The sequence below is a fragment of the Ambystoma mexicanum genome, chromosome 1p (genome assembly GCF_040938575.1).
Source record: "Ambystoma mexicanum isolate Mex_15411 chromosome 1p, UKY_AmexF1_1, whole genome shotgun sequence".
In the NCBI taxonomy this organism is placed as follows: Eukaryota; Metazoa; Chordata; class Amphibia; order Caudata; family Ambystomatidae; genus Ambystoma; species Ambystoma mexicanum.
In genome coordinates, this window is record NC_090921.1 from 183,011,189 (window position 1) to 183,032,951 (window position 21,763).

Sequence of the window (21,763 nt, forward strand, 5' to 3'; positions counted from 1 at the left end):
GATATGAGTGATGAGAACACAGACAACAGCATTCAACTTCATAGTGTGCCCTGGAAAAAAAATGTATTTGCATGGCTGAAAGAAAATATGGAATGAAGGCTCACTGTGTTCAATTGCATCTCGGAAGAGCACCAGATTCATCGGAACTACCCCAGGTGTGTTATTCAGATCATTCAACTGGTTTTCCATGTATACTTTCAGGACTTTGAAATCGGTCATGTCTTCATACACATCACGAATGAAGTCACCTAGAAAAAAGGAACATTTAAATAATAGCCACCAGAAAACCACATTTCAAATTGTTTAATTTATTAACCTGGCAATATTAAATGTTGTTTAAGAAGAACAAGTTACTTACCAACTGGTAAAGTTCTTTCGATTGGATGTTCCTCCAACTGATTCCTCAATTTTGCTATTTACGTACAGCTACGGCTGCTTCGGAAAACCAATTCTCGGCAGAGAGCGCTGTGCGTCGATGGCTTCGAGTCGATGTCCCTCGAAGGCCTCCGTCGAAGGTGACATCATTGGGTGTTCAAGTAGCACATGCAGCGCCTGTTGGCCTCAGTTCTGTTTTTCCCTCCTGTTCGTGTTGATTGTCAGTGTTGGAAGACAGTAGACAGCCCTGCGAGAGAACAAGTTGTAACAGCATAGGAAATTCTACAGAGGGGTAGGATGGGACAGCGATGAGGAATACATTGTAGGAACATCCAATCAAAAGAACATTACCAGCTGGTAAGTAACTTGTTCTTCGAATGGATTGTGTCCTCCAACGTATTCCTCATCTTTGATAGACTCCCAAAGCTGTATTGCAGAATTTGGAGGAGGGAGTAGAATTTGAAATTGTCGGCATTTATAAGGCCGAATACAGTACTGCCTTACCAAAGGCAGACAGTAATTCTTTGTAAATGTATGCAGTGAAGACCAAGTTGCTGCATCACAAATTGATTTAATAGGAACGTCCCGGTGAAGGGCTGCCGAGAGGCTATGCCTCTGGTGGAATGAGCCCTCAAGCCTTCTGGAGGGTCCTTGTCTGCAAATTCGTAACATTCCGAGATGCCAGGTATAATCCTGCTTGATAAGGTCTGTTTTGAAACGGCTTGACCCAATTTTCTCACGGTATACCCAGTAAAGAGTTGGTCATTCACTCTGAGCCTGGAGAACCTAGAAATATACAAGCTTAAAGCTCTTTTAGGGTCCAGCCATTGGAGCCTTTCATCCTCTTTCCCGCGATGCGGTGGGAGTAGCATTTTTTCCGATTCAGATGTAAATCAGATACAACTTTAGGTAGGAAGGAGGGTCTTACCCTCAACATAACCTTTTCCTTGTGGAACACGGTATAGGGTGGCCTGGAACAAAGTGCATGCAACTTGCTCACTCTACGTGCAGATGTTAATGCAACCAACAATATGGTTTTAAAGGTTGGCAACCTCAATGGGCATGTTGCAAGGGTTCAAATGCGGCACATAGAACCAAATTAAGTTCCCAAACTGGGACTTGAAAAGAAGAAGGTGGGAACACATTTGTGAGCCCTTTTAAGAATTGAATCACCAAGGGAATTTTAAAATAGGAGCATTCTTCCGAATAGCGCTCGAAGATGGAAAGCGTTGCCAGGTAACCGTTAATGGCCCCAACATTGAGACCTTTATGTGCCAATGATAAGAGGAAAGATAACACCTCTGAAATTGAACATAGAAAAGGATCAACATTCTTTTCCCTTCACGCATCGGCACCGGTACAGAGACTTTGTTGCTGGCCTTCATGCCGAAAAGCAACACCTCCATGACATCATCCATCATCCGGGAGGTTCCAATCCTTGTATCTCAGCCTGTCAGAAACCAAGCGTGAAGGCTGAGGGTGTTGACCTCTGGATGGAGAACCTGTTCCTCCCTTTGTGAGAGAAGATTTGCTCTCTGCGGAAGATGAATCAATACACAGATGGACATGTCTAGAAGGTCCGGGTAACACATTCTCCTGGCCCAATCCGGGACAATTAGTATCATGCAGCTTCCGAAACGTCTCAACCTTCTGATTACTTGAGAAATGACGGGGATCGGAGGGAACAAGTATTGTAGTGGAAAGTCCCAATCCACCCACAAACGCGTCTCCTAGAGCACCTCTTGGAGGAAATTCCCTTACGCAATACAGCTCGCACTTCCGGTTGACACCGGTCGTGAACAGATCCACTTGAGGGGTTCCCCAAAGTTGAAGATCTCTTAAAGGACTTACTGAACTAGATCCCCACTCGTGGGACACTACACCCTGCCTGCTCAGAGCGTCCGCCGTCGTGTTTTCCTCCCCGGTTAGGTGAACTGCTGATAAGGAAATTCCTTCCTGAATTGCCCAGTACCAGAGCTGCATTGCCTCTCTGCACAGTGGTAGTGACCCTACACCTCCTCTTTTGTTGAGGTAATGCATGGCCACTGTATTGTCCATCATTATCAGGACATTCTTTCCCCGTACAGAGGGTGGAAAGGCCTTCAGCATTGATAGTTAGTTTGGACTCTGATGGTGACCAACGACTGCCGATTGTCAGATTGTTGGTATGGGCTCCCCACCCTGTGAGTGAGGCGTTTGTTACTACCGTTATTTCTAGCCATGGTTGCCAAAAAGTTTCTCCCTTCAGAATTGTGTCCTTGCAAGTCCACCACAGGAGATCCTGTGCGACTCTGCTTGGAACCTGAAGGAGATCTGTCATCCTGCCTGAGAATGGAGACCATCGAGTCCACTGCAGAGATCTCATTCTCAGGCGAGCCTCTGGCACCAGAATAATTCAGAATTCCATGAGGCCGAGCAACCTCAGAAAGCCGAAGGCTGGGAGACGCTGGCACTCTAAATTTGGAGACCACCTTCAGAATGTCTTGAGCCCTCACCTCTGGTGGCAAGGCTTTTCCCAGGGATGCATCCAGGACTGCTCCACTAAACTGGAGTCTTTGAGATGGTATCATGTTGGACTTCTTGTAATTCAGGGAGAAGCCCTGGATGTGGAGAGAGTGGCAGGTTAGGCTGAGATGTTCCAGGGTTTGTTCGGGTGAATGTGCCCCGATTGGCCAATCTTCCAGGTAGGGGTAGGCATGAATACCCCCTCTCCTGAGACTCGCTGCCACCGCTGACATCAGCTTGGTGAAAGCCCTTGGAGCGGAGGTTAGCTCAAATGGCAGAATTTGAAACTGATAATGAGAACCACCAACGACGAACCTCAGGCACTTCCTGTGCTTGTGATGGATTGGTACATGAAAGTAAGCATCCTGAAAGTCCAATGACACCATCCAATCCTGGAGATGGAGGGCCTGAAAGATCTGAGATAGTGTGACCATCTTAAACTTGTCCTTCCTGAGGAACTTGTTCAAGTATCTCAAGTCCAAGATGGGTCTCAGTCCTCCGTCCTATTTGGGAATTAGGATATAGGGAGAGTACCATCATTTGTTCCTCTCCATTACAGGTACTGGATCTATAGCACCTTTCTCTAGCAAAGTTAACATTTCCTGCAACAGGAATGGATCTGGAACCTTTAGTGAATGGTTTCATGGTGGCTGATCCTAAGGTCTGTGTATGAAGGGGAGGCAGTAACTTTGGGCTACTGTTTCCAGTGCCCATGCATCTGAAGTAATAGCCTGACATTCCTTCAAATGCTGTGATAGTCTGCTTCCCCTCACGGTGTTGTGCGACAAGACCTCAGGGTGATTTAGAGGCCCCTGAAGCAGCGGCTGTTGGTAAAGCAGCCGCTGCTTGGGCAGGGTTAGTACCTCTCCCTCGTCCACCACGAGGGAATCTTCTCTGTCCTCTTTGACTAGGCAGTCCTCTCGCTCTTCCAACTGAGGAACAGTAGCGAGAAGACCTAACCCTCCAAGATGATCCGCTAGAGTGAAAAGGCTTTGGCTGCCTAACTGCATCACTTAAAGATTTAGCCACCGCCTTTGAGGTCTACAGCTTTTCAAGGCTCTCATCAACTTTATTTCCAAATAGATGGGAGCCGCCAAAGGGCATGCTGATGAGTCTGGATTTTACATCAGGTGCAAAATCTGACTTCCTCAACCATGCAAATCTGCGTATGACAGTGTTTGCCGCCATGGCCCTGCTGACAGTATCAGCAGTATCCAGACCTGATTACAGAGACTTGCATGCTGCCTCTTTGCCATCCCTTATCAGGTTCAAGAAGCTGTCTTTTTCCTCACCCTCAGGGGTGTGATCAGCCACCATCGCTACGCAGTCACACAGGGTGTGTGTACAATTTGCCAGGGCACAAGTGGAATTAGCAGATTTTAAGGCCACGCTGCTAGCAGAAAATACCTTCTTTGAACATTGATCAATCCTTTTGTCATCCCTATCAGGCGGTATGGTTGGATACGCCATTTGTCTCGAGGTAGAAGTAGCAGCTTAAACTACTAGACTCTCCACGGTTGGATGACTTGAAAGGTAGCTAGGATCGCTACTTGATGGTCTATTTCTTTTATGTTACATTTTTATTTATTGCGGAATTGGATCCAGGAGCTTCCCAGTTTGTCGCAACTCTGTTCTGCAGTATCACATAGAAGGGTAAGATTTCTCATCTCGTCGCGTGCTCAAAGACTCTTGAGTAGACTTAGACTTACCCAGGCACAAGGGCATATGGGTTTTAGCCTTGGTGCCATGCTTGTCAGTGAACGTAGCACGGCCAGTCTTCTTGTGCTTCAAAGTTATCGGAGCCTGATCATCGAAGATTTTATTTAATTTTCTCCTAAAGAGTTCACACTCCTCTTTAGAAGACAATTTGGTCGAGCAGACTACCCTTTCTGACGAAGACGAGGAAGAAGCCAGTGATCTGTGAATTCTCTTCGCTTTTTTGGAGGACGACGAAGAATGTCTGCTTCTTGAATGAGAACGTCTTTTCAATCATTTTTTGAGAGGAGAGGAATCTCTCGACTCGTGGGAAGATGTCAATTTAGAAGGGGTGGACAGGGATTTGGGAACAATCGTACCCACTACTAATTTAGCCCTGCGCTCTTAAGGCCTTACCAGTCATCGACTGACAGGATTGACAGTTGCTGGTTACGTATTCAATGCCCAGGCACCAGAGGCAAGCTTTATACAGGACCATGATTGAAATCTTGGCGCTGCATCGCATACAGTTCTTGAAGCCTGTCTTTGGAGTACTCGGGAGTAGAAGACGAGGCAATATCGACAGGTTTCCGGAGAAAACTGAAGCGCACCATTAATCACGAAGCATTTACTAAAGCGGAAAAATGGAACTGAAGCCAGCAGGGCTGTGCGTGGTATATGTACTCGACAATGATGTCAGCCGAGATGGAATCCCTCGAGGGACATCGAGTCGAACGTCTCAATGCACCGCGCCCACTGCCAATGAGAATTTCTTTTCCAAAGCAGCTAATTCTGGAAATTAAGATATCAAAGATGAGGAAAATGTGGGAGGACACAATCCATTCAAAATGTATGCTACTGGAAGACATCTTCTAAAATTTGTTTTATAGATGCATTCTCTTCTCCCTTATTTTTAAACTAATGCTGCTCCTATGGCTCCAATGTTTTTTCTTCCATATGTACTCATATCAAACGGAAACTGTTGTTTGAGTGAGATTTACTTTTTGGAAGCAACTTCACCTAAATAATGAGGTGCAATGCAAAGAATGAAAGAGGTTAATCCAAGACTGTGTTGAGTGTATTCCCCAAGACTTTACTGAACATGTAGGAATAAGCTCCCTGATCTCAAGTCTCGACGTGAGAGTGAGCGAAAGAGGTAGGGTTCAGGAGACGAGTATTGGCAATTCCAACAGTTTGGGCTTTTGTTTAGGCATGAGAAAGGCACTTGCCAGGCACTGGGTAGTACTATTTACTAGCCATTGACGGTGCAAAATGGTGTGAGTATCCGGGCATCTGATAGCAGCGCCTGCCCAATGCCTAGTACTTATTCACATGCCAAAGCTGTTGGCTTTGCCAATGCTTGTTTTTAAAAGGACTTCAGTGATGGACATGCAGAGTGTGCTCCACCCATCCTTGCAGTGAGCCAATCATAGATCACTGTTCTCTCTGCCTTCTCTGACTTCTGGGTGTAACAATGGATGCAAAAGCGAGTGAGCACACCTATGCGAGCCTCAGAGCCAAGCAGCACATGGGCCCATGCTTTGAGAGGGAGCAGGCCCTGGCTTCTATCCTGATACCTACCTGCCTTGGATCAGATGCCTCCACTCTACTGTGAAGGTGGCACACTGCAGCATCTTGCCTGAGGAGGCTGCTCTGCCCCATCTCTGTGTGTGGTGTAGCAGGTCACCACCACTGTTACTGTTTGTGTGCCGCCACGATCAGCACTTTTACTTTGCTGTCTACAGCCTGACTGCTGCAGAAGGACAGCCAGCCAGGAGCCTGAGGAGTTCTTCCTCGAGTCGCTCCCCCTTCAGGCCTGCGGTGAGCGAGACGATTGGTGCTGTAAGGGTGTAGAAGTAGGAGATTGACACATACACGTGTCAAGCTTTTGGCTATAGACTTATCATTTCACGCCTGTGTTACTAGTCGCAACAAGACAATGGAGGGCAGAAAGTGGGAGGACAAAACAAACGATCTTACTAGGCTGTGTATCATTCTGATTGTGCAAGTGCGAACGCAAAGTACAGGGGCGGGCGGAGAGAGAAGTGGCAGGGAGAGGGAAGGCGGAAGTGCAATTAGGGTGGCATTACTTCAAGTACGTGCAGCCAGAGCAGAGTGCAAGGAGGCTGGAGACTGTGAGAAAGTGCACAAGAGGGCCGGAGGTAGTGAAGGGGCGACTGGTCATGGGGAGCCTGGTAACCAGTAAAACTCTGAGAGTAGCCAGGCAACCAGTCGACACAGCAGACAGGTAGGTCAGCAGAGGAATAGAGAAAAAGCAAAGGCGAAAAGGAAAGTCTTGAGCTACTTCAGGTGGTCAGTCTCAAGCTTGAGAGGGGCAGGGAGGCCATTTCAGAGGGAGGCACCTGCAGAAGGGAGAGATAGAACCCCCACTCTATGCCTGGGGAAGCGTCAGATCCTTAGAGAGTTTGAAGTAGCTGAGCGAGTTTGAAGTAGCTTGATATGGAATGTGCTTTGGAAGAGAGAGTTGGATGTAGTGCAGGCCCCTTTCCCAGAAAGCTTTGCGGACGATGCAGAGGGTCTTGAACTTTTGAACTTTATCCTTGCAGCCACAGGGAGCCAGTGGAGAGATTTCAGGGCTGGAGTGGTATGGTCCCCGGGCTTGAGACCAAGGACAAGTCTTGCATTCCTTTTCTGGATCAGTTGCCGAGGGCGGATAGTAGAGGAAGGCAAATTAAGAAAGAGGCTGTTAGAGTAGTCCAGTCTAGAAAGAACCAGGGCTCTGGAGACAGTGAGCTTCTGGGGGAAAGTGAGAAAAGGAAGAATACCCCTGAGGAGGTGCAGCTGGTAGTGGGCCTTGTTGGCAAGGTCTGGGATGTGAGGAGAGGAGAGAGTGGAGTCAAAGATGACACCAAGGTTTTTTGACTTACAGGAGGCGAAGGAAGAGGGCTCAAGGAGGGTGGCCAGAGAGACAGAGGGAAAGCGGGAGCAGTGGTCCCAACGAGAAGGATCTCAGTCGTAGTGGCATTAATGCGAGATCGCTGGATGCGCACCAATCCTCAATCGCAAATAGACATTAAGGAATGAGAGAGGAGTGGAGGCTGGGGGAAGCCTGAACGATAGTGGAGTGTCATCCGCTTAACACTGAAAGTTACAAATGAAGGTAGATATAAAGTGGGCCAACGGGGCAAAGTAGACATTGACAAACCAGGGTGAGAGGTTAGAGCCCTGGGGAACACCACAAGTGGAGAGAGAGGTGGTGGAGAGAAAGGACTCAAGTTGAACCTGGGAGGGTCGGTCCAGAAGGAAGGAGGTCAGCCACTCCAGGGCCTAATCCATGATGCCCATGTTCACACTGAGTCCATTGATCAGGATGACGTGATTGACCATGTCAAAAGCACAGGAAAGGTCAACGAGGATGAGGACAGAAGAAATGCTTGAGTTGAGATTAGTGAGCAGATCTTCACAGGTGTTCAGGAGAGCAGGTTCTGTGCCTCTGGCTGCTCTGAAGCCAGACTGATGATCATGGAGCCAACCAACAGATTCAGCAAGGAGAGTAACCTGGGAGATGGGCAGCTTTTCCAGGAGTTTGCTCAGGAAAGGAGTGAAAGAGATCAGGTGATAGTTTTCCAGACAGGTAGGATCGGCAGAAGTCTATTTTAGGATGGGGTTTACAAGGGAGTGCTTGAGGAGAGAGGGGAAAGTTCCAGTGGCAAAAGAGTGATTGCAGAAATTGGCCAAGACAGGAGCAAGGGTGTCAAAGTGGTCCTTGATGGTTCTGGAGGAGCAGGGGAACACTTGTTTGGGTGACACTTTCATAGATCAGACTAGTCTAGAAAAATTGTCGGGTGTAGTCGGAGAAAAAGAGGAGAATGGAGGCGAAGAGGCGGCCAGAGGGGGGCCGATAGAGGGAGAGGAAGAGGAAGAGGAGAGAAATGGCAGGATGTCCTCGGTTTTAGTGGTGAAGTGAGAAGCCAGAGCCGTACAGGAGAGTGGGAGATTGCAGAAAGATGGCCAGCTTCTTGAATATATTAAAGAGTTTGGCCATGTTTTCACAGGCCAAAGAGACACAGGCTTGGGTGTGGGCTCTCTTCTTTGACATGACTGTATTGCCTTTTAAGCAGATGCAGGCCAGTTTGTCAGAGGATGTGACTGATGCCCTCCACTTCCTCTCAGCCACCTTACCCTTGCGTTACAGGGCGGCGAGGTCGGAATCATACCAAGAGTAGCACTTGGAGGCAGGCTTCAGACAGATTCTCATGACAGGAGCAAGGGCGTCCAGAGGTGCAGGTTAGAGCCAGCTGTGTCAGAGAGTGCGTCAGCTGCAGGCATAGGAGGAGCAGAGAAAGTAGCAGCAAAGGCATCTACTGACACACACTTCATGGGCCGAATGACCAAGAAGGTAGGTGGCAGTGTTGGAGTGGGCTTAGCCTGGGGAACAGAGACCTTTAGGCGAGAGGATAGGAGAAAGTGGTCAGTCCGAGAGTGAGGAGTGCTGAGAGGGTTTGAGAGAGGATGTCTGAGGTGATGAGAACATCCAAGGTATGCCCAGTAGAGTGTGTCGGACTAGAGGGTTGGACTGGAAAGAGAGATAGTGTTACAGAGGTTGCAGAAGAGTCCCGTGGAGGGATTAGAAGCATTCAGGTGGATGTTGAGGTCTCAGAGGAGGAGAAGTTGAGAGGTAGAGGCAAGGAGAGAAGAGGTCAGCCCACTATGAGAGGAAGAGGAAGACCTGGCCAGGTGGCCTGTAGATGGTGACCACTGTCAGAGAGAGGCCAGAAGACATAGAGAGCCTGCAGACCAGAGATTTAAAGGAGGAGTAGGCAGCATAGGAATGACAGAAGCAGCAACCCACTCCGGAAAGATTGGATGTACTCCCCCTCTGGGCTTGTTGGTTCTGGGTTTGGAGAGGATCTTGTAGCCATCAGGGAGGAGTGTCAAAACTCGTGACAGAGGTCGCTCTGAACCATGTCTCGATGAGAGCAATGACATCCAGATCAAGTTCTTCGAGGAGGTGGCAGATGTCAGAGGAGTGTTTAACAGCAGAGCAAGAGTTTAGAGTAGCGACGTGGAGCAGGTTGCCACATTTGAAAGACTTCTGAGGTGGGGTACAGGCTAGAGGTACGCCCTGTGGAAGTGGTAGAGGGGCCTGAGAATGAGCATAGGTGGTAGGAGGTAACAAAGTAGTCAGAGTGGAGGAGGAGGAGGATGCCAGAGAGGTGGTGGGAAAAGGAGGTGGTGGAGGAGCCAAGAGGAGCTAATAGGTGTAGCAGGAGAAGGACGGAAGTTAATAAGACATGGGAGACGCCTATCGAAAAGGAGGAGATTGGGCTGAGGGCCCTGGACCAAGACAGTGCCATTCAGATAGACATACTGATGGTCTTGGAGGAGTGGAAGTAGGCCAAGGGGACCTCCCACTGGGTGCCACCATTGATGGGAGAGGAGGAGAAAGGAGAGAGAACAGAGAACATATATCCATAGGTCAAGAGAGGGAATGACAAACAGGGTGTTGGTGAGAGTCTGTCTGAGTGAAGCACTGACGTAGGTATCAGTGATAGTGAAGCCTGGGTTGGAGTCCAGGATGTCCCGCTTGACCTTCTTCCTTCCCAACTAAGTGAGAGTGATAGGATAGGAGATAGAGTAGCAGTTGAAGAATATGGGGGAGATGGAAAGCACCATAGAGGGTGCGAGGAGGAAGTAGGAGGAGGGAGGAGTGAAGGTAGGGGAGGGATGCGCAGCCCCAGCTCCCTGTTACGTTCACCTGGTCTCTCAGGGGACGATGGGGCACGGTTGGAGCCCTCCCTCGACTTGGCTCCCTTGGATAGACTCTCTCCCCCAGCTGCTGCTGAGCCTGCTGTTCTGGACGCTGGTATTGCCCATGAGGGAAGATAAGAGGCAATGAGAATGACGTAGTGGTGTCTTGAATTCCCTTGACCCTCTCGTGCCAAAATGAAGTGCGCAAGCGTTTTCCCATGCAAGCTCACCTGTGGTTTTGTAATGCTGAGCTCGCCGTCCTGCTTCTAGAAGCAGGGGCGCGTAGAGTGGACCTAGTTGCTTCACTAGTCCGTGGAAGTGGTGATCCAGACCGGCTGCGACCCATCCACTTAGAAGGTCTTTTGGTTATGATTAATGTTCGATTTCTTACAATGTCTTTTGCCTTGATTATTAATAGTAATTCTTGTAATGTCTTATCCCTTTCCCAATAGGTGTGAAGATGGCCAATCGGAGTCGTGGAGGGAGTCTGGGGATTCCCTTGAGGATGATGGAGCTCCGAAATTAGCTGGTAAGTTGGCCTTTATAATGGCACTCTAGACTCTGGTATGGCACGTCCAAGCGTTCATTATTTATATGGTTTCTAACCTTTTGTGTTCTTTTTCCCTTGCAGGAGAAGATTGGTGGCGTAGAGCGGAGTTTGGAGGCTCATGAGCAGCTCCGGGGCTGCAGGATGAAGGTACCACGAAGATGAATAAAGGAAGTGGAGCTCTGTGTTGCTGGAAGCCCGGATCAGGTGAGGAAAGGTTCCAACTCCGATAGCGATGGGATGCAGGTTAGATGCGCGCCCAGCGATGGAGCGGCTGGAATTAGGTAAGGAGCGCCTTCAGCGATGGAGTAGCTGGAATTAGGTAAGATACTCCTTCAGCGATGGAGTAGCTAGATTCAGGGAAGAGGCGCCTTCAGCGATGGAGTAGCTGGAATCAGTTAAGATGTCTTCAGCAATGGAGGAGCTGGAATCAAGTGGATGCACGACGAGATGAAGAACAGGTAAGGACAGCGCTAAGCGTTACGATGCTGAAAGCAGAATAACGCGAAGCGGAGGCATGTGGGTGGGTTGGCCTTAAATAGGCTGGCCCTGGCCCCTCTCTTTGGCCCTGCCTTGTGGCTCCACCTTGCCCCTCCCAGGGACTCTTGCACGTGCCTTCCAATGATAGTCTATGGCCACTCCTGACCCTGATGCACGTGCCCTAGGCATAGAGTGCGCAAAGCACACTTTTCCATGAGCCTGGCGCCACAGGCTCCAGGACTGGGTCCATTTGGGCGCTTGGGGTGATGAAGGCCTGGACCCTTGTCCAATGGCCATGACAGCACTCCCCCGCAAGGCCCATGTCACGGGCGTTCCTCTACCCGGTCCAGGTTTGGTGGGGTTGTCATGGTGAAACCGCCTGATTAGTCGAGGTGCATCAACAAATTCCACAGGTTCCCAAGTGCAATCTTGAGGTCTTTAACTTTGTACTCCGGTTCTCCTTTGATAACTTCAGGCTCCGGTGTTTTTTTGATCCTACTCTCAGGCTTCACAGGCTTCAAGAGGGAAACGTGAAACATTGGATGAATTTGCATATTGGCGGGTATATCTAGTTTTACTGCGGCCGGGTTGATGATGGCCTTGATTGATAAGGTCTGAGATATCTGGGACGAAAGACCCAAGGTCCTTTAAATGGTATATTTCTGGCAGCAAACCATACTTTGTCCCCAATTTGATAATGTGGAGCTTCCCTTCTATGCCTGTCAGCAAATTTCTTTTGTTGTTCCTTGGCTTTTGTTAAATTCTTGGTTGCTTCTTTAAGATTTTGAGTAATTGTCTTATGTAGAGAGGCGATTGCCGGCATTTCTAGCTCGTCAAGCGGGTCAAAGGAGGACGTCCGGGGATGCTGACCATTCATGATATAGAATGGGGTTTGTCCAGTACTGGTGTGGAGTTATTGTATACAAATCTGGTTAACCTAAGAACGTCCTTCCAGGATCCTTCCGTCTGCTGCAACATGCATCTCAAGTATTGCTCTAACCTCTGATTAGTCCTCTCAGTCTGTCCATCAGTTTGGGGATGGTGACTGGTGGACAGGCGAAGATCGATCTGCGCTATATTGCAACAACTCCTCCAGAAGGCTGAGACAAATTGCGTTCCTCTATCAGAAATCAGTACCGAAGGAAAACCATGTTGTTTGATTACTTTTTCTAGGAATACAGTAGCCAGAGTTCCAGCAGTAGAAAGTCCTTTTAGTGGAATAAAGGGTGCCATTTTTGAGAATAAATCTACCACCACTAAAATTGTGTTGAAGCCATCGCAGGGAGGCAAGTCTGTGATGAAGTCCATGGATAATGTATGCCAAGGAACTGGTGGTATAGCCAGAGGGCGCAATAATCCTGCAGGACTTGACTTGGGATTTCTGTTGTGCACAAACTCCGCAGGTTGCAATGAATTGGGCCACGTCCTTTCTCCAGGCTGGCCACCAATAATTCTTCCTGATTTTGGCTCGTGTTTTAGCAATCCCGGGATGTCCCTCCACTAACGACTCATGGTAAATAGCTATGATCATATTCTGAGTTTCTTTGTCTTTAATATATAGTCTCCCCTGGAAATGAGGTAAATTATCCATGATGGAGTACTGGTCTCCCTTGTTTAACCATTCTTGTTGGGTGGTTTGGTCCATTTGAGACTGGAGGTCGACCTTCAAATCTTCCCAGCAGGCGGTTACTGCAATCTGATTTTGGATTCGATCTTCCGGAATGATGGGTACTGGTTCTGATGGTATCAAAGTGTATGTGTCTTCTCCCAATCGCGACAGAGCGTCTGCTTTTCTGTTACGCACTCCTGGTCGGTATGTGATCACAAAATCATACTCCGCGAAGAAAAGAGCCCAGCGAAGCTGACGAGAAGATTGGGCCTTGGCAGTTTTTAAATATTGCAAATTACGGTGATCTGTGTTTATGGTGACAGTATGCCTAGCTCCCAGGAGGTAGTCTCTCCAGGTTTTATGGGCTCCTTTGATCGCCAATAATTCTTTGTCGGTTATGGCACAGTTCATTTCTGGTGCTGTAAACTTACGGGACCAAAATGCTATGGGATGTAACTGACCCGTTTCCGGGTCCCTTTATGATAACAGAGCCCCCATGGCCACACTGGAGGCATCAGTCTCAACTACATAGGGCAGATCGGGACCAGGATGCCAAAGAACGGGTGCTGAAGTGAAAGCCAATTTCAATTCCTGGAAGGCCTTTTCGGTGTCGGGAGTCCAAGAAAATGTTTTATTCTTACTTAGTAAAGAAGTGATAGGATGAACGATTTGAGAAAATCCCAGGATGAATCACCGGTAGAAATTGGCAAACCCGAGTATGCTCTGCACTCCCTTCGTCAATGTCGGGGATGGCCACTGAAGGATAGCTTCAACCTTATGTTTGTACATGTGCACCCCTCGTGGGGTAAGCATGAAGCCCAAGAACTTGACTTCTGTGACATGGAAAAAACATTTTTCCAATTTGGCAAACAGCCAATGCTTACAGAGTTTTTCCAGAACAGCCCTTACATGGCCCATATGATCTTCCTTGGATGCTGAATAGATGAGGATGTTGTTGATGTAGAAAAGGACGCAGACGTCCAGCAGTTTGTGGAGTACAACGTTCATAAAGAACTGGAATGCTGCTGGTGCGCTGCATAACCCAAAGGGCATGACCTGGTACTCGAAAAGTCGGTATTTGGTTCGGAATCCCGTCTTCCATTCGTCGCCTTTCTTTGCCCTTACCAAATGGTAAGCTCCTCTTAGGTCCAATTTTGTATAGATTTGAGCATTCTTTACTTGGTCAAGTAGTTCGGGAATGTGTGGCAGAGGGTATCTATTCTTCACGGTAATCTGGTTTAACGCCCTATAATCTATACAAGTTCTGAGGTCCGCTTCCTTCTTTGCCACGAAGCAGAGAGCTGAGGAGGCTGGGGACTTGGACGGGCGGATGGACCAATTAGCTAGGTACTGTTCTAGATATGTCCTTAGGTGCCGGTTTTCTTGCTCAGTCAGAGCGTAGATTCTGCTGCAGGGAATTTGTGCCCTGGGACCAGATCGATTTTTGTCAGTCGTAACTTCTGTGTGGAGGCAGGGTGTTAGCTTGTTCCTTTTGGAACACGTCCAGAAAATCTTGATATTCGGAAGGTAATGAATCAGAAATTCCTAGGATGGGTTTCCTCTTGAGTAGTAGATTCCTAACATCCCCATGGTAGCAGCTCTTTGAACATTTTTGAGGGAAAGTCAGCTTTCTTGTGCGCTAGTCAATCCTTGGGTTATGGGTTTCAAGCCACAGCATTCCTAGGATCATTTGGAACTGTGGGGCCCCTATAAGATCAAACGAGATGCATTCCCGGTGAGCATCCTGACATGTCAGCATTACCCTATCGGTGTTTTGAGTTACTGGCCCCAAAGACAGCGGAGAACCATCCACGGCAGTAACGTTTTACAAGCGTGATTTTTGCTGAAGTGGAAGGCCTATCTGTGTGGCCAAATCCTGATTGATGTAATTTCCCACCGCACCACTATCGATGTAGGCTTCTAGAGCATGTACTCTTGATGGTTGTTGGTGATGGGTTATTAATACCGGGATGACCAGGTGTGAGGTCTGTACAACTTTCTTAATTCCGCTCGACAAGTGGACCCCTACGCTTGCCGGGCGTTTCAGTTTTCCAACTTCTGTTCTTTTTCTTCGTTACCATTGTCTGTGGTACCTACCATCTTCTTGGGAGGTTTAATAGGGCAATCTCGCAAGAAATATCCAGCCTTTCCGCAATATAAACAACGTTGTTCTTGTCTCATTTTTTCCCTCTAAGCTTTGGAAATGGGAGTTCATAATCCTCTAACTTGCATAGGTTCGGTAGTTTCATGAGCCCTGGTTTGATTGTCCCGGGGTCGCATGTAAACTGATTTCCCTTCCGCCCTCGTGTGGTCCATTTTTCGGTCTTGCAACCGGTGGTCCAATTGCACAGTTAGATTGATATATTCCGCACAACACTCGGCCGCATTGACCACTTGAGCTCGTACGTATTTTAACTCACCACGGTAAAAAAGTGTGCTCCGTTTCTCCTCTGGCCAATTAGTCTGTGCAATGAGATGGTTGAAGGTGGCAATGTAAGTCAATACGTCCTGGTTTCCTTGTCTAAGAGATAGTAGTTAGTTGTCTAATGCTTGTCCTTGGGTGTGCTGGCAAACAATTTTTCCAATTCCGATTGGAATTCCCCAAAGTTCCGAATTATTGGACAATCCTGGTATGGACCAGTCAGCTGCACAGCCTCCCAAATAGGTACGTACAAAGGCCACCCTTGCGCTGTCGTTAGGGAAGGCTCCTGATCTGCACAAAAAGTGGAGACGGCACTGGTTCATGAACAGAGCATATTTTTTCAGGTCACCGAAGAAGCGTTCTGGTGGAGCCAGTAGAACTGCCCCTGGAAGTACCACTTGCACTGGTGGTGATGGTTGAGGCAAAGGAGTTGGTGCCATCCCGGGTAACGGAACTTGTCCTGCGTGTGCCTGGAGCATTTGCCTTGCCAAATCATCTGACTGTTCTCGGGCTACAATAAGGTCTCTGCTCAAGGAACTAGTCTCTTGTCTTGAGGCATGCAATTCAGCCCACAGCTCCCCCAGTAATTGGGCTAACTGGTTGGTTTCAGAGGTTTCCATAATGCCCAGGCAGAGATTCGGAGAGGCTTCGCGTTCTGTTACGTTCACCTGGTCTCTGTGGGGACATTGGGGCACGGTTGGAGCCCTCCCTTGACTTGGCTCCCTTGGATAGACTCTCTCCCCCAGCTGCTGCTGAGCCTGCTGTTCTGGACACTGGTATTGCCACTGAGAGAAGATGAGAGGCAATGAGAATGGCGTGGTGGTGTCGTGAATTCCCTCGACCCTCTCGTGACAAAATGAAGTGCGCAAGTGCTTTCTCATGCAAGCACACCAGTGGTTTTGTAACGCTGAGCTCTCCGTCCTGTTTCTTGTAGCAGGGGTGCGTAGAGTGGACCTAGTTGCTTCACTAGTCCGTGGAAGAGGTGATCCAGACCGGTTGCGACCAATCCACTTAAAAGGTAAGTCTTGTGGTTATGATTAATGTTCGTTTTCTTACAATGTCTTTTGCCTTGATTATTAATAGAAATTCTTGCATTGTTTTATCTTTTTCCCAATAGGTGTGAAGATGGCCAATCGGAGTCGTGGAGCGAGTCCGCGCATTCCCTTGAGGATGATGGAGCTCCCGAATTAGCTGGTAAGTTGGCCTTTATAATGGAACTCTAGACTCAGGTATGGCGCAGCCAAGCGTTCGGTATTTATATGGTTTCTAACCTGTTGTGTTCTTTTTCCCTTGCAGGAGAAGACTGGTGGCGTAGAGCAGAGTTTGGAGGCTCGGGAGCAGCTCCGGGGCTGCAGGATGAAGGTACCACGAAGATGAAGAAAGGAAGTTGAGCTCCGCGTTGCTGGAAGCCCAGATAAGGTGAGGAAAGGCTCCGACTCTAATAGTCATGGGATGCAGGTAAGATGCGCGCCCAGCGATGGAGCGGCTGGAATTAGGTAAGGAGCGCCTTCAGTGATGGAGTAGCTGGATTCAGGTAAGAGGTGACTTCAGTGATGGAGTAGCTGGAATCAGGTAAGATACGCCTTCAGCGATGGAGTAACTAGAATCAGGTAAGAGGCGCCTTCAGCGATGGAGCAGCTGGAATCATGTGGTTGCACGACGAGATGAAGAACAGGTAAGGACAGCGCTAAGCGTTAAGCTGCTGAAAGCAGAATAACGCGAAGCGGAGGCATGTGGGTGGGTTGGCCTTAAATAGGCTGGCCCTGGCCCCTCCCTCTAGCCCCACCTTCTGGCTCCACCTTGGCCCTCCCAAGGGCTCTTGCACGTGCCTTCATCTTGATCTATGGCGATGCCCGACCCTGATGTACGTGCCCTAGGTACAGAGTGTGCAAAGCACACTTTTCCATGAACCTGGCGCCATTTGGGCCTTGGAGGTGATGAAGGCCTGGACCCTTGTCCAATAGCCATGACACTCCCCCAGGACAGGATGCACAGTTTAGGTGAGGGGGTCACACAAAAGGAGCAGACGGGTACAAAACAGTACAAGGTACTCCCAGGAGGGTGAGGACCTAGAGAGCGGGAGAGAGCCTAATGAGACACAATTAACAGTACCAGTTACCACAATGCAAAACACCTGGATTCAACGTTCCTAAAAAGAGGGAAAAGGCCTAGTTTTTAACACAGCAGCAATGCAAAACACTCAGTTTGCAAATGAATGTGACTTTCCTGGGGCGATGTGACGGAAGACTAACAATCCATTTTTACTGGGATGCTTAAGTGTGGTGCGATAAACAACGTATGGTTGATTTAAGGGCAGGGTAGGTCAGTTTAGCGAGCTGCAGTGATTGCTGCCCTCCTGACTACACCTACCTGATAAGTCGCAGCATGTTGACGGCTGCAGGCTTCATGCTTCCCTGGCGGACACCGGCAGACACCATCTGGAGCTGCTTCCGTTGGAGCTGTCCTTTGCCTCTTGGGGCCTCAGCCAAAGGGGAGGAGCCATGGCACGGGCTGCCTAGCAGGGAGAGCTAAGAGGGCCAGCCAACCAATGGGAGCAGGAGGAGGGTGGCAGAAGGAAGCAGGGACGCGGGGACAGGGGGAGCTGGTGAACACGCGGCTGCACCTGGATAAAAAATGCTATTTGAATCCAAAACAGTGCCAGGAGACACAAGGCACTTACCCCTGCAGCAGCAGAACCAGGAATGCTGCACAGGGACCAGGCATGGAGATGACCGTCAACGGGTCAAGCAAGCAACCAATGGGACAGGGTGGGCGGGAGTGTGGAAGGAGGGAGAAGGAAGCAGGAACTTGGAGAGAGTGGGAGCAGGGGAACACGCTGCAGTGCCTAATGAAAAAATACAATTTGAGCCTAAAACAGTGCCAGGAGACACAGTACACATTAGAATAAACAGACATCTCTCCTTAGTCCCTGCCACTCAATGCTGGCATCATTTTGAAAACAAAATAAAAACTGGCATGCTTACTTCTCTGTGAGTGTGTGCTTTGCACCTGTTATAGTTAATCTTTGATGCAGGGCTGGCATCACCACACTAGCCATTAGCACCTTGTAAATCTCAATCAGCACCTAGTTAAGGTGATGGCTGACAACAAAAGGAGAGTGATAACAGGCAGGACAAGTGTGATGTATTTGTGTGCATACACTTAGACGTTGCACTTTGGGAGGGACCTTCACCTGGCTACCTGGTAAAAGTCTTAAACACATCATGATAAGGCATAGTGTGTTGATGAGGTATTGCAACCAAGTTCAGATCGGATCAACTGAACCACTAAATGCCCAGTTTGTGCATTCACTAGAGCAAAACCTTTGTGGCGATTTCATCTTTCTTTGGGGAATATATTAATAAAATGCAATAATCACAAGTTGAAATTATATTGATAAGTTTGAGTTCCACCATGGTGAAGAAGATAGCTCAGTGAGTTAAGAACTTGCAGCAGAGATCTGTGTTTGTGTTGTGATGAATCCTGAGTCCTCACAGAAACCCTGCCTAAAGTCTCCTCCCAGGTGGCCAGGGGAAGGCAGCCGCTACCTGATCCTAACCCTGGGGGAGGTACTAGCTGGGTGGAGCACCTGGGAGGAGAAGGCCACCAAGGGAATGGGATGACTCCATTAGGAGGGACACAGTATTCATCCTCTTTGGAGGATGAGACTTAAATGGTACCAAAGTACCTAATGGCTTGTTATCAGAGTAAGGCATCCCCTCCCAAAGTTGCACACACTCTCAGTTGTGAAAATCCGTATGGTGAACCTAAAAATGGTATATGTAACAATAAGAGAATTGATACCATCACTTCTGATAGTTGTAATTCCACCTTAAGATGAAATTAGGAACCCAAAACCCAATCATTCATTCCTTTGGAAGCCTCCTAAAAGTACATTGGATAAACATTGAACCAGAGTAAAATAGATAAGGTTAAAATAAATCAGAACATTACGGACTCCGGAGAGCAATACCGAGACCAGCTGTCCCGTGGGAGAGGAAGGCTCTCCTGATTCTGATGGCTCAGTTATTGGAGTTCACCGGAGTACCTGACAACTGAAGCAGACTTATTTCGCAGAGAGTGCGAACAATGGGAAAGCAACAAGAGTTGTTGCATGCCCAGATCGCAAAGAGAAAAGAAGTGGAAGTGTCATCCAGTCGAACAAAGGCGCAGAGGAAAGTCAGTGAGCTGTCCTTCTGTAGGAAACTCCTGGTGCGCTCCATATTAGACCACTAATAAAAAATAATGGTTTTTGAAAACCAGGCTAATGAAGTCAAGCCTAGCGCTTACATTGAAAGGAATTGACCAGAGACGCATTGTAACACTAATGTTAAAGTGAAGAGGGGACGCAATGGTTTTGAATACAGAGCTAACGAATTTGCTTACATTGAGAAAGGTCAAGCAGAGACTTGTATCCCCATTGCTAAAGTGAAAAGGGGACGTAAATGTTTGAATACCAAACTAATTAAATAAAGCAATATTGGCATAATGACTGTATTAAGAGAAATTGAACGAAGAAACATTGTAGCTTTCATTGTCCAAGCAAAACAGGGACAATAATCAAGAAAAACAAATGTAACCTACATGCAATCTACATATAAGAAGATTACTTAAAAGGGAAAATGAAACCCAGCATTGCCTAAGCTAAGAGGAGGAAGCTATAAATATTAAGGCGGGGGGTTGCCTTAATTTTCCCTGAGCAAGTGCCTGCCTCCATCTTACCTACCCAGACCTATGCCTCTTTTGAAAGCCTGGTCACCTCTCCCAGCTCCACCTTGACCATTGCTACCATCTACCGTCCTCCAGGCGCTGTCTCCCTATTCCTCTCTGAATGGGCTGACTTCTGCTCTTCTTTACTTTTCTTTATTTATTTAAAAAAATGTTTTATTGTATATGGTAAAAAAAAATGTACAATCCAATTGACAACTTACATACTATTCAATCAATTAGAATAACCAAATAAAAACTAAACAACCTTATAACATAGAATACAATAATAAGAACTGAAAAATTGATTTACAAATTGAAACATAAATTGTGTTTGTATGAGAAGATCTGGAATGTGTTTAATGATTTCTTTTAGTGTTTTATTTATTTATTTTTTCTATTCTTTTGTAATTGGTTGATTATTTCTGTATTATTGCTTCTGTACATAATTGTACATAAATAAATAAAAATAATAATTTACAAAATAAACACAAAATTACATAATAAAGCAATACAACACCAAATATAGACAGGGGTAGAAGAAGAAAAAAACATGAAATCAGAAAGGTGAACATTTTGGGGATCCATCTCCCCTTAAACTCTTTTAGCACCCTCCTAAAAATGCGACTGCTTAACTCTACACTAAAACTACCCTATTACAAAGCAAGGAAGAAAAAGAGAGAAGAGCTTGATCCCATTAATTTAAGGGTGGAGACTAAATGGATTGGCGGTACTGTGGGTACAACTGACAGTATAATGCAAGAAACCCCTTTAAAGAGGTTACGTCATAACCAGATGACCAAACACTTCTTAACCTTTTACATAGAGTTAAAGGCCTAGAGTATGATGTTTATTTTCTCTAGAACTTCAACAACTGCAACTGTCAGAGCTAACTCATGACCCGCTACAAGCCTGTCCTAAAACACGCCCTCTGAATTTTTCTCATTTTCCACCCCAAATCTGCCAAACAATCGTCTTATGGGGCAAGTGCCTTCACAATCTAGCAGCAGATGTTTAAGAGATTGATTGGCTGGGTTATCACAGACTCCACAAAAATCTAATGCAGACCTCTCAAAGCCCCTTTTATTCAGGATTTCCCCCGTATGAGCCACATTTAAACAAATTCTCATAAAGTTCATCCGATTTCGTCAATCAGGGAACTTTACTAAATATCCGGCTAGGAACCCTTTTTTTCCACAGTTTGGAACACATTGATTGGAACAGACGATCGCATATTGTCAATTGTTTCTGACCAGTCCATCTCTTCCAAGGCTTTCTTTGCTTTTTCTGGGTTATCAATTAATCTTACCCGATTCGTGCTTGCCCTAGCAAGCCCTTCTTCAACCTTTGCTTCTAGTCCCAAGAGGATGTTGACGTTTAATATCAAAATAAAATGAACCCTCCTGAGCCGTGATGATGAGACAGAAGAGAGTACTTAATTTCTAACACGCTAGGGCCCTCAATGAACAAAGGCCCAATTCGAACCTCAAGCTTGCCCTGGAAAGACTCAGGGGGAGACCAAGGACTCTTTTCCAAATTAGACCCTCCAACCGCTGCCAATCCACATCCATAAGGAGGGCTTGGCTTCCAATCCATATAGCAATACAGGAACCACCTTGGCAGAGTAGAATTTCATCAGGGGAAAGATCGAGAACTTACAAAATTTTGCTAGTACCGTTTTCAATTCGGAAACTAACTTTATCAGTTTATT

General features: G+C 47.3%; 1 protein-coding gene across 1 annotated transcript in view; it reads right to left on the reverse strand.

Moving 5' to 3' along the window:
• The window catches only part of DNAH2 (dynein axonemal heavy chain 2), a 3,498,763-nt gene that overhangs the window by 1,031,856 nt on the left and 2,445,144 nt on the right, over positions 1–21,763 (reverse strand). Inside the window, exon 55 of the mRNA XM_069646273.1 lies at positions 105–248. Within this exon, the coding sequence (XP_069502374.1) occupies positions 105–248 (144 nt within the window). The remainder of the gene's footprint in view (positions 1–104; positions 249–21,763) is intronic.